The 13,665-nt window shown below is 38.0% G+C and overlaps 1 protein-coding gene across 7 annotated transcripts in view; it reads left to right on the top strand.

Annotated features, from left to right (window-relative positions):
• The window catches only part of ARHGAP12 (Rho GTPase activating protein 12), a 111,020-nt gene that overhangs the window by 91,482 nt on the left and 5,873 nt on the right, over positions 1–13,665 (top strand). For 6 of the 7 annotated variants that reach the window (XM_032621860.1, XM_032621857.1, XM_032621856.1 and 3 more), the window contains 4 exons: positions 5,060–5,161; positions 7,392–7,490; positions 10,253–10,355; positions 12,119–12,235. In XM_032621860.1, coding sequence (XP_032477751.1) covers positions 5,060–5,161; positions 7,392–7,490; positions 10,253–10,355; positions 12,119–12,235 — 421 coding nt within the window. The remainder of the gene's footprint in view (positions 1–5,059; positions 5,162–7,391; positions 7,491–10,252; positions 10,356–12,118; positions 12,236–13,665) is intronic. The other variant, XM_032621854.1, reaches the window with a different exon arrangement.

Below are 13,665 nucleotides of genomic sequence, written 5' to 3'. Positions count from 1 at the left end.
GATGAGAAAATGAAGGATAAAACAGTTCGGTGCCTCGCTCAAGGTCTTACAGCTACTAAGTGACAGATCTGGGTACCTTTTTGGCTCCAGAGTCCATGCTCTGGGTATTTCCAAAAAGGTTTTAAAATGAAATTAATCTAATGTTTTTAGTCTGCTTTATATCCTGCCTTAACCAGTATTTCTTACACTTATGGAGTTGATTTAAAATTAACAGGACCTACTGACTTTACGTTTGATAGAAGAGAAATCCATTTGTAAAATTCGAGCAAATTTTAGTCCTCCACATTTATAGTGCAGCCACGTAACATTGTTCTGAGCCAGGAGTGCCACAGAGCACATTAGTCCTCAAACACTCCTATATGGCAGCCCCCAAAATCTGCTGGATTGAGCATGAATATGAACTTTCTGGAATGTTTCTTCTCTTCTGCTTCACTGATGCTTTGATTTCCTCTCTGGTCAGCCAGTACAGTGGAACTGACCTGTGATATGCTTTCCAGATTAAAAGACTGAAATTTTTGTTTGACTTGTTTTACAGTAAATTGATAGCTATTTCTCCTTTTTCCCCTGAGGTGAAGCATATGATACTTTCTTGTTTATATTAATGCATTTCTAGAAGAAGATGCACTTATCTCTTCTTCCTACTTGTGGCTCAACTTTCATTTGAAACTGAGTGAAGTGAATGAAAGAAAAGGAATGGAGAAGCAATTAGAGATTAAAATAACAAAAAAGTTCCTGAAGAAAGCTGGATAATGGTCATTTATTTGATAATTACTGACCCCTAAAGATTGAAGGTTGTGGTATATACAGATAAAGCAAGTACATAGATCATTGTGGTAAGTGAGGCATCATTGAGGTAGGCAGATATGTATGTGATTTAAAGAAAATGAAATTTTTAAAAAAAATTTGAAGATGTTAAGTGAATACCCTGGCACAGAACCATTAGTACAGTCTGGTTGCATTTTATGAAGGTCTCTTGAGGACCTTACATAATTCAGAACTCATGATTAAAACTAATGCCGACCGAGGGTGTGGGGTATTTCTGTTTATCAGCTAAAGTTGTGTTATAGCATTATCATGTGGTAATAGCAGAAGCGTAGCTTAAAATTCACTGAGCTAGCCAATTTTGAAATTGGAGAATTCTTAATGGAGTTTTAACTTTAGAGATTCACTCTTTGAATTTTTGCCTTTAAATGAAGTTTTATTAATATGTTGTTAATAATACAGTACATTATGGTAATCATTTCAGGTTGGTATAATTAAATAAAATATAGTCACACGGTGTTTTATAGTCTTAAAAACTAAACAGATATGATAAAATGCTTGGCTATACAGTCAATTCTTAATTTTTATTTTATGGCTAATTAAAAAATCTCAAACTGCCTTGCTTTTTCTTCCTACATGTAACACATATTAAGGGAACGAAAACTAATTTAAGTGGCCTAAGTAAAAGCTAGTAAGATTATTCAAATAAAAAGTGTGTAAGTATGTGTAATATATTTTGGCATATACAACACTTATGAATATTAAAAATTGATGAAATATGCAAGATGCTTCTTAATTAACTCAGTAATTAGGATTGTTCAAAAAGGGTTTGAAAGAATCCTAGCTTTGTTTCCCTGCTCGGTCACCAGCTAGATCTTTCGTAGGTAAAATGTTATCCTGTTTATGCAGTGAAATCCCGCCTAACCTGAGGCTAACACATAAGCCCAAAGGACAAAAATCACCTGTAGTGAAAATTTCCTTGAGTGTCTCTCAGGAAGATGCTGTGAGAAGTCAGTCTCTCGCAGAGCCAGTTTTTTCCTTTGATGTTAGAAGAGATTGCTTTTCCTTCAGTTGGGTTCAGGTGGTTTGTTCCGGGGCCATGCTGGAGAAGTATGGTTCTTTACAGATTAGTTTCACACTTGGTGCAAAAACCTATACCGAGATCCCCTGGAAGAAATAGGCAGTTCAAATCTTACAGTCTACTCCAGGGCATATACTCATCGATGGGATGCTGAGTAAAACCATCCATACTGTTTGAAGCTCTGTTTTTAGAAAACCATTCATGCTTTGTGTTTATTTTTGGTTTCATGGGTAGTAAAAACTGAGTAAATGAAATGTGCATATGCCACGCGCAGCTCCACTGTAAGATAATTTTATACCAACGCTGTATCATCCAGAAGCCACCGAGCCTTTCCTTCTCCTCGGGACAGGTAGACGTCACTTGTTTTCCGGAAAATATTAGTTATCTCCCGGGTTGTTGTATCAGTAACTTAAATTATACTTTCTCTTTTCTTACTTCCTTCACCTCATTTGTTCAGCAGACATAAAAGCCTGCCCTGTTCTGGGCCTGGTGTTAGGCTTGGGGGTTCAGAAGTGAGTAACGTGAGCCCCGTCTTCAGAGCTTACACTGTAACAGGGGGCCCAGCACGTGTACAGTCACAAGACGACACGACATACACTGTGTTCACTGCAGATTTAAATACTCATGTTCCTTGAGTATTTCAAAAGTCACCCCACAGATATTGGTAGTTGTTCAAATTCATTTATACGATGCTTTCAAATTTCTAAAAATAGCAGCTTCTTTGGACCAGATAATATTTTGTTGTGGGGACTGTCTTATGCATTGGGGGGTTCAGCAGGTAACAGCAGCACCCCACCCCCAACTGAAAGCGTCTCCAGACATTGCCAGATGTTCCCAAGTGGCAGAATCGCCTCTGGTTGAGATCCACTGTCCTAGAGGAAGGGGAGGGCAAGCTGGGTGGCAGGGCCTCTCCCGAGAGAGGACGCAGACAGGGACCAGAGGACAAGGCCCGCAGGCCATAGGAGGGGCTCGGGGAGTCCTCTCCATTCCCCCAAGGCTTCCATTGTGAGTATACGGGAAAACAAGTTAGCTTAAAGTAAGTTGTATAGAGCATTCATCTTAAAAATAAAACATGAATTTATAGAATAAATTCAGAAGTCAGAAGATACTCTGAGATAAATTCTAGGGCCTTTGAAAAATATTTTGGAGATGCAGCTTGGCCTGTGTTACCTGCTTACGGAGTCCTGTTTTCGTCCTCTCTGGTTCCGTTATGGTTTTCTCTTGTACGTGCGTCATTTTGCCATTGTGCACTGTAGTGACATCGTCATTTTCTTCCCTTTTCCCATCAAGTCATTCTGCCGGCGGGGCTCAGTCTCTGAGCTCCTGCTCTCGCTGCTTTCTTCTTGGACAAACTCTGTCAGCCGCCGGCCTGCTGTCGCATATGTAAAATCTGCTCCTGTGTCCGCTGTCACTGTATGTTTTCTTGTTGCATGTCCTTTGCCACGGTAGTTCTGTTTTCTTTGCCATGAATGCATTGGAGCGATGATTACAGTAGAGAAAAGCAGGACTAGATTTTGAGAAATAATGGATAACAAACCCAAAATTTTGCCAACCGCATTGAAGCATTTCTATAGCATTCCATGTTATGTGATTGTATTGATATTTGTATTTGGTTGCTATAACTTACTTGGTTGGCTACTTATATCTTACCTTATAGCTAACTATCTACAGAGCATGTCATGATGACAAGTTAAATTAAGTTGATTTCTATCATTTTGTTAAATGTGTCCATTTAAGTTTTGTGACTTTTGAGATATATCAAATTTGCTCAGAAAGTTATCTGTGCCCATCATAGCTTTATGGTTAATTACATGTCTTTTGAATGACAGATGGTACTAAGGAAGGCAAAGGCTTTGTAGAATTGTTGAAATTTTTGTTGTGAATTTTATTATGATGCCACTAATAAAATTCCATGAAATACCCTAAATTTTGTTTTGATTCCACTAATAAATTCAATATAACATCCTAAGTTTTGTTTAGTTATAACAAGTATATTATTTAAGTCCACACTGAAAAGATGAAGTAAACGGGAACAGATGAAGTCAAACAAATTTTTAAATGTGAAACTACGAAGTAGTCATTAATGTTACGAATAGTGGTAAGTTACCACAGGATTGGGGGGTAAGATCCATTTCCAATGACAAACGTAATTTGAAAATATTTTAGCAAATGAAATTTCCTGTAACAAATCTTTATGACCTTAAAGATTACAATTCATCAGCCCTTAAAGATTTTAAGACTCCCAAACCCTGCACTAACACAGGAATGCTATTTTCTATTCTCAGTTAACAGACTAAGCAGAAATTTAAGGTATGAGGGCAAGATACAGAGTAGGTCTATATTTAGCATAAATTTTCTGATCTTTTCTAACCTTTCCCTTGTCTGGTTAACAAAATATAATAGCTGAGTGCTGCTGCTTCCCGAACCACCCATGTCACCTGTTTTCCTCTTCTGTTCATGGTTCCTCATTGAATTGCTGGGGCTTTAGAGCACCTGGCTCTAGTTTTTATTTCTAACAAAGGCTGAATAGAAGAATATGGGACTTAGGATGTTGTTTTTACAAGTTTTTGTCAGTTGCTGACAGCATAAATAGTTGATAAGAAAATAACCCTTGAAAGCACGAAATCAGGTTTAGAGAATATTTATTAGGTGGAAAAGAACTTGTTTTTCTGCCAGATATTATTTATACGTATATAAGAATATCGCCATTTGAACACATCATTTTACCTAGTCATAGATAGTTTAGAATAAATTCCAAAAAATAGAATTGTTAAGCCAAGGGATACGTGTCTTATAAATTTGTAAATATAGTATGAGCACTTTTCTTCTCTAGGAGTTCTCATCTATATCCTACTTGCACATGAGGGCCTGTCACTCTGTGGCCTCACCAGTGCAGTTTTTCATCGAACTTTTGTTGTTTTTGCACCAATGGGTGAAAAGAGATTTTACTGTGGCTTTATTTTGTATTTTTCTCATAATGATGGAGGTTGAGCCATTTTGTTTCCTTTTCTATGAACTATATATAATCATGTCTTATATTTTTCAATTTCAACTTAAAGTAGGAATTGTTATTTTATAATACGAAAAGAGAAGAGGAATTTGAGGTGACCACCTTTTTGATTTATTGTTAACAATATAAAATTGGCCGTATTCTTTTTGGATACACACATGTACATGAATATAACATAAAGGTTTTTCCTTTTTTCTAAAACGAAGTTTGGGAGTAATCAGTCCAAACCAGAGTTCACGGTGGACCTTAAGGGGGCAACGATTGAGATGGCTTCAAAGGATAAATCCAGCAAAAAGAATGTATTTGAGGTAATAAATTATTCTCTAAGTATAATCCACATTATTAACCATAGGAACTTCGTGTTCTGTTTTGAGTTATTTCGGGAAATGGTCTTTCAGTGTGACTAGTTAAGGCAAAGTTAGTCATTAAGTTACTTTGATTCATAATTTAAGGAAAAAAGCTGGTGTAAAGATCTGGCTTCATTTGCATAAGTCACTGGATCTCCGAAGATGTATTACAAGCCTTTGTTCCACAAGTCGTGCCTTTGCCCAGCAACAATAAAAGGGTGTGGTTCCCTTTGCCTACCAAATCTAATATTAAAAAAGAAATTAAAACTTTCCTATTTGTCATTAAAAGCCCTCCGCGGTAATGCACGATCCTGTATCAGTTACTTATTGCTGCCTAACAGACCATCCCCAAACTTAGTAGCCTGAGGAAAGAACCGTTTTGCTTGTTTGGTTTGGCCTGTGCGGAGCTGAATGGTTCTTCTGGTCCCACCCGGGACCAGTCACCCGGCTTCAGTCATCCAGTGGCCTGACTGGGGCTGGACGGTCTACTTCCCCGCTCCGGGTTGGTGCCAGCTGTTGGCTGGGCTCCTGGTCACCGTCTCTCCTCCTGAAGGAGGTGACCTCAGGCTTCTTTACATGTCAGGGTTCCAGGGGGGGCCAGAGTGGGAGCCGCAAGGCTTCTTGGGGACCAGATGTAAGAGCCAAACAGCAGTGTGTTCTGTGGCTTAAAGCACGGCCCGCCCGCTGGTTGAGGGGCAGCAACACGGCACAGGGCTGCGTATGCAGAGGGCAGAGGGCGCTCGGACTGTCTTTGCAAAGAATCTCTCCTGTCTCAGGGCTTTCCTACTTGTCATCTAGGCAGATTAGAACAGTTGATATTTCCCAAGTGGAGCCCGGGTTTTCCTGTCTTGATGGTTTTCACTCCTGATGGATCTGCCTTTAATACCAACGGCTGCTAGTCTCTCCTTGTCAGATGTTCCCTCTCTTCCAAGACCCACAAGAAACATTACCACAGCACAGATGCTGCTGCTTTATGCTTTTAATGTAGCACTTGTTCTCATGTACCTGGAGCTTTCCTCATCTGTAAATTATTCCCCCGCTAGATTATTAAAAAAATTTTCAAGCAAAGAGACTGCATGCTTTTCCTTACTTTTACAAAGTGAGACCCTCTAACGGAGTATCTTGGCCCACTTTCTAGAAGAAATGCAGGAAAGGAAGTCACTGTTACCTGAGGTAGCCTTGTTTCATTCCAGAATGAAGAAGGTCCCATGGTCAAATAAATTTGGGAAAAAGTATATCTTTTATTCCTCTGTTAGGAAGTCATGGTGCACCCTGGAATAGCAAAACTCTGAGAAGTCTTGAAGGATAGAGTCTTGTTTAGCTCTTTTCAATCTAGCACTTCCCAAATTAACGTCACATAATGAGTTCTTTATTTTTTGAGGAATGCCTTTTAAAACATTACTCCAGGAGCTGTTTGAGGAATATATCTCAGAATGTTGTTTGGGAAACATTGCCATATGTTCCTCTAGGAAAAAAGAAAATCAGACACTTACCAAACAGAAAATAGAAGGAATGATTTCTATAAATACCTCAAAATTCTTCCTCAGTCAGGTGTGAGAAACTTTGAACCCAGGAGATCATACATAAATGGGTTATTGCGTTCATGTAGAATCATATATCGTGTCCTTACTTTAGTTAGTTCATGATTTTACAATTTAGTGATGTTTCTGTCCAGAAGGCTTGTGATGTATAATTTCCTATTAAATAGTCAATATTGAAAGTCTAACTCTTGTATATTCTCTTTCTATATATATTTTTTTAACCAGAGAGAGAAATTCTCAAACTTATGTTAAAATATTATAGATTTTATTTCTTAACAAATTATGTTTCAATTCTCATTTAAAATGCACGGCGTAGGTACTTGAACTTATTTTTTAATGATAAAGTATTCTAGATTCCAGCAAGTTTTATGTTGTTTGTGTGACGGAGTTTGGGATCCTAAATTATTAGGTGTTCATTGAGAATTTACTGTGAGAAAAAGTCATGTTTTATAAAATTATCCAACTGGTATTCTTTTATACTAAAATAAAAGATAATTCCATCGCTGTGGAGTACTGTAACCTTTCCACTATTAATACGATATATGGCATCCAATCTTCTGGTGGTTTTGCAGACTTTGAATTAAATGTATTTATTTACTTCATTGAAAGCACTAACCATGCTTTTTTTTTTTTCCTTCTTATCTCTAAAGCTGAAAACCCGTCAAGGAACAGAGCTGCTGATTCAGTCTGATAATGATGCTGTCATCAATGAGTGGTTTAAAGTTCTTAGCAGCACTATCAGTAATCAGGTATGTGTGTGACTCAGGTAAATGTTTTTTTTAACTTTAGAGCTGCTTCTCTTGTTTCTTGGCTTTCTAACTGGTTATTATATATCTAGTTTCCAATTTATATTTAAAAAAATACTTTTTAAAAATACATATTTTGAAAGAGGTAGGAAAGACAGTGATTAGTTTAGCAATTCCCAGGGGCTGATGAGCGATTTAACATTGTCATTTATAGGGTTTTGCCACCAGTAGATTTCACGTAACTTTCACATGAGGCATTGGTTCAAAAAGAAAATAGCTCAGGAGGTAGGGAAGGTCTAACTGTGCCTAGTATGTAGTATTTATTCATGGAGTGAATGCTTTGGAAATCAGCCTATTTGGTGGAAACAGATCCTGAGCAAAATGGTGAGATGCATGAAGCTGCCGTCTTGTCAGTTGTACTTTTTCTTTCCTAGTGACCTTTCTACTCGGAGTACCCTCACGTTCCTGGAAAATTTCCTCCCATGTGTATTACAACCAAAAAGAACCTCGCATTTACATTCTGAAGCTGTGTTTGTAAGAGCAGTAATAAACAACTAGAAGCTGTACTTTCTTAGACTGTACTCTCACCCCCTCACCATATGGGGACATGGTTCCTGATTAAGGATCATGTATCAGTGACAGAAGTGAAATGAAAGTGAATACTTACGGGAGTATGTAATACAGGTTTTAAACTAAATGGAGATAAAAAAAGTTTGGGAATCACTGGCTTTAGTAGAGATGGAGATGTCTTTCAGAGACTTTATAGGTGATGCTTCATTATTAATAAGGTTTGTGATTGTATCAAGGTGTTCTCCTTCTGTGAGTCTCAGTTTTTCTACTTAAAAAAATAGAGAGATTGCACTGGATTGTGTCCAAGTATCCTTTTAAACTCCAAAATTTTATGATTCACCCAGTTCAAATCGCCCAGATTTGGAATCTGAGTATTCTTTAACTCTTCCGCCTCCACCTTTTACCTCTTCTAGCAAATTATTTACCAATCTAGTTGTGAATTCTTCCTTTGCAGTTTGTAATACTGTGTGATATTTCTGAACCTTGTCCCTTTCTTTCCATTTATTCCTGAAACCGTGGGCAGGCCTTTAAATGTTGATATTAAGAGTAACCTCCTAAACAGTTTTCCTTGCTTCATCTCATCCCCCACCAATGCATTGTTAATGCCACTACTGTATGAAACTTCCTGATGTCACTTTTATAATCCTCCCCTGCACAGAAACCTTACGTGACTCCTATTAGAATTCAGCAACCTGAGCCCAGTCTTTTCAAACGTACCTTCTCCTCTACCCAGGACGGGCTTGCAGGCCTAGTCACCGTAACGTGCTCGCTACCCCTTGAGAGCAAGGGTGGCTGCGCCCATCTCACGCACACGTGAGTGCCTTACGCACTGGGGAGTAGCAGCGTGCAGCCGGATGCCGCACCTAATGCATGGAGCTTACGATCAAAGACAGAAGATGACTGAGGACAGACAGCTGAACAGTTAATATAATGAACATATAAAAAGTCTGATTAAGTAGGGGCTAATCCAGTGTAGGGATCAAGGGAGGCCTTGCAGAGAAAGTGGCTTTTTAAATTAAGTCCTAAGGGTTCAGGCAATAAGCCAACTGAAAAGGGAGGAACGTATAATTGACTCTCAAAATTTTAAATGTGTACTGTTTACAAAGTGGCAAAAGATACTGAGGGCAAAGAGATGGGCAAGATTACAAAACTTTTATTAAGAGACATTGACAGAAACTTAAATGAGAAGTATGTCCATGGATTAAAAAATTCAATTATGGAAAGATATAATATTCTTCCAAATGGCTTATAAATTTGTAGGTTTGAGACTTTTGAATCTCATTCAAAATCCCGGTAGGTTTTCTGGTGGAACTTGACAAACTTATTCTAAAATTCATATAGAAATGCAAAGGGCTAAGAATATGCAAGACACCTTTGAAGACGACTTGCTGTAGCGTATGTCAGGACCTTATAAAGCTGTGTATCCATAATGGGATCGATATACAGACCTGTGGAACAGAATAAAGAGCCTGGAGACAGACCCACGTGCCTTTGGACACTCTGTGCCAGGTAGAGCATGTGCTGGGTCAGCTGGATGTCTGAGAAGAATTGGAGCCTTTCCTTACACTGTGTACAAAAATAAACTCTGGGTGGAGAGCGGACCTCAGAGTAAAAGGCAGAGCAGTGCTTTTAGCTTTGAGAATTCAGTCTGCTTTTTAACTTGTAAAAGTGACCATAGTTAGGCTGTAAATGAGTTCTAGGGTTTCTTTCAATTCCTGATATCCGCAGGTGTGTGAGTAATGAGTGATGTCAATTAACTGTTGACACAAAGTGCAATTTTAAAAGATTGTTGGTGTGAAGCAGTTAAGGTACCATTGCTAGTTAGCTTCATCTGTCCTATCATCAACAGTGTACCATCATCCTGTTCTGTCACCACAGATTATATATAGCCCAACCGTTTAACTGGTATTACTTGTCACTGGATCAAAATGAGGCAAGATAACATCACCATCAGTACCAGCGCATTATCCTTGTGAATTATCAGTACTTTTTTCTTTATCGAAATTCAGTTAATGCCATCAGTGGGGGTAGGGGGAAGAGTATTTTTAAAGATTTATCAAATATCTAAGTCATATATCGTATATACTAATTGGTTCCCTAAAATCATTTGGAAGAGTCGACTACTGATCATTCTGAGAATTACATCTAAAGTAATAGCAAAAGTAATATGTGTTTGGAAAATCTCTAACCAACAGACAGTAGAACCTGATGAAGCGATTGAGGAGGACATACCGGATTCACCAGGAATAGAAAAGCACGATAAAGAAAAGGACCATAAGGATCTGAAGAAATCACGTTGTAAGTTTTCTTTCCCGGTGTTGCTAGTGGTTTGAATGAGCTTATTCTCTTAGCAAAGGTTTAGAGTAAATATATGAAAGCTGAGTGGACTGTCCAGTGTTGCAAGACTTCTAAGATTCAGGAGTTGCAGTCTCAGTGGTTCAGTGTTCTCTCTCCTCGTTAACTCATAATCTTTTTTTTTTTTTTTTTTTTTTTTTTTGCGGTACTCGGGCCTCTCACTGTTGTGGCCTCTCCCGTTGCGGGGCACAGGCTCCGGACGCGCAGGCTCAGTGGCCACGGCTCACGGGCCCAGCCGCTCCGCGGCATGTGGGATCTTCCCGGACCGGGGCACGAACCCGCGTCCCCTGCATCGGCAGGTGGACTCTCAACCACTGCGCCACCAGGGAAGCCCAACTCATCATCACTTTTCAGCCTAATCGTATGCACCCCGATGGAATCATATTAATTTTAAGATATTATGATACCCTTTCAAGAGAAAAAAATGCGCACGACAGAATGCGCTTGTGTTGAGGCCTCTAGGAAGCTGAACTTTATTGATTGGAAAATATATAATTACTGATTAAGATTCTAGATAGACCCTTAGACATTAAGAAGTCAGAAGTCACGGGATATGTACCATAGTTCCCTATTGGATGCCAGGCAGCCGCCTCTAGACTGGGATATGTCTGTGCATTTAATCTCCAGACCACATATTATGTGTACAGGACCAGAGAAATGCCAGCAGTTGTAAGGATTTCATTTTCTTTTCTTTCCTTTTTTTTGGCCACTCCATGCTGCATGAGGCATCTTAGATGGAACCCGTGCCCCCTGCAGTGGAAGCACGGGAGTCCTAACCACGGGACCGCCAGGGAAGTCCCAAGGATTGCATTTTCTAACACAGGCCTCTTGTGAATTATGTGCTTTAAATAGGCCATTACCCGTGACTTGAACCTGCTTAAATCTATTTTAACAAATCCACATTTAACTGAGAAATTTTTGGTCTTCACATTAACTGAATGATTAGAAAATCAGTTCTCCTTTTTTTCTCCCACATTCTTATGAAGTTTAGGCCTATTACTGACACTGTCACTGTATAATAGTGTAAACCACGAAACTTTTATTGTTTTAATTCTTTACTAATATATTGTTTGTGCTCTCAACTTTCTTCAGATATGGTTATTTTCAAGAAATTTACTTTCTGAATTTTTATTATTGTAACCCAAAGATAAATCAGGTCTGCAGGCAATGTGAAATCCAGGTGGTCCCATCCTTAGCTCGGAGTAGAGATAATTATGATGAGTCTTAGCTTGAAGTACAAATAATTGTGATGGATATTTATACATATATATCCCCTGACTCCTAGTTCAGTGAGTATGGGGAAGGGTAGGGATTTTGTTTATGTTTTATGGGTTGGTTACTTTATTTTTTGCTGGTCATTTTACCATCTAAACCTGATGGAGAGTCCGAGACTGTATCATTTGTGAAATAATGAATATAAATTAGAATGACTTACAAATGTCTTGGCACGTATACTAAAGAAGGCACAGTTTGCGGTCAGTGTTTAGCGATAAAAATGAAATGTTTCATTTGGTTTGTCACTTTGAAATTGTGTTAGTTTTTGATTCTTCATGTGTTACTCTTAAACCGTATTAAAGTTAGAGAAACTGAATTTATATACTGTGATTTTTTATATATGAGATTAATATGTTTTGAGTACTAGGTGGAAAAATTTTCATCAAAAAAGCCTTTATTTTATAAAATGCTTAATATCTATCTGTCTTAAGCCACGAAAGTATCTAGCATAGATTCTTCAGAACAGAAAAAAACCAAGAAAAACTTAAAGAAATTTCTTACACGACGCCCCACTTTGCAAGCTGTTCGTGAAAAAGGTTATATTAAAGGTAGGTAGAAGTGATGTTTATAATAATGAACTTTGGCCCAAATCGGAAATAAGACATTTTACATTAAAAGCTGAAAATTTTCCAAACAGTAAAAATGTCTCGTTCTTTATTCATAAAGTTATCAGGTTCAGTGATTAAAATACATTTGAGTAATTAAAATTGATTTTTTAATGCACATGAAGAGTTTATTTTAACTAAAGCATCAAACAGACATAAATACCAAATTAGCTTTTTAGAAACCCTGTACCAGAGGAGCTACATGGATGTGATGGGATGGCGTGGCAGATTTTCAGAATGACAGATTTTTAGTTTTCAGATGCACAGATCAGAAGAAATTTCAAGTAATCACTAGCTGTAAAAAGAAAAAATAATGTACAATTTTATTCTTGATTGTTTGCCTTCAGTTCTCATTTAAGGTAATTTAAAAATTAGGATAAAGTGTTTTTTCCTAACTAATTTTTACATTTTATTTTCATGTATAAGAACCATAATGTACTAACAGAATTTTTTCTCAATAGGAAAGTATTCTTTAAAATCACATATACTTGTATATACATACCTTTAGTTTTTACAAGCATGTTTAATTCCAAAGATAAAATTTTCTAACACATGACTCAAAACAGAGACATCTGTTCATAATAAAACTATAGGAAAAGGTAACATAATTTATACCATATATATTAGAGCTGTCTTTGGTTATGAAGTTTCTAACAAAGACCATTGCAGAAACATCTGTTATGCAAAGCATCTAGATTAAAATACACAAATGAGTTTCATTAAAAAGTATTTAAAACTTCTAGGAAGAGCTCAGCTAACGAAGTGATTCAGCTTAGCAGCCTTAAAGAGTTAAGGGTAAGCAGGCGCCCCAGATAATGCACGTGAGTTTAGCATGTAGAGCTTAGAACCTTCGAGAAAGCCTCACAAATAAATGGATGGAAACCGCTGCTCATTCTCCGTCAGACCTTTTCAGTGAGAAATACAAACTTGCCACTTTCTGGCGGTGTTCAGCCACTTCAAATACTGCATTTTATTTGTTTTCCTGAATATTTAGCACTAATGTGGAATTTCAAAACTGTTGGGTTGAAAGATTACTAGAACGGACTTTGATATATTTTGTGAAATTCAATGTTGGCACACGATGGGCGTGTGTTTTTTTTGTTTGTTTTTTTGAATTTTATTTTTTGATACAGCAGGTTTTTATTAGTTATCCATTTTATACATATTAGTGTATATATGTCAATCCCAATCTGATGGGCATGTGTTTTTTTGTTTGTTTGTTTGTTTTTGCGTTATGCGGGCCTCTCACTGCTGTGGCCTCTCACGTTGCGGAGCACAGGCTCCGGACGCGCAGGCTCAGCGGCCATGGCTCACGGGCCCAACCGCTCTGCGGCATGTGGGATCCTCTCGGACCGGGGCACGAACCCGTGTCC

Source organism: Phocoena sinus, chromosome 2 (assembly GCF_008692025.1).
Source record: "Phocoena sinus isolate mPhoSin1 chromosome 2, mPhoSin1.pri, whole genome shotgun sequence".
Taxonomy (NCBI): Eukaryota; Metazoa; Chordata; class Mammalia; order Artiodactyla; family Phocoenidae; genus Phocoena; species Phocoena sinus.
The sequence above is the reverse complement of the archived record's forward strand: the minus strand, read 5'-3'. Positions and strand labels throughout refer to the sequence as shown.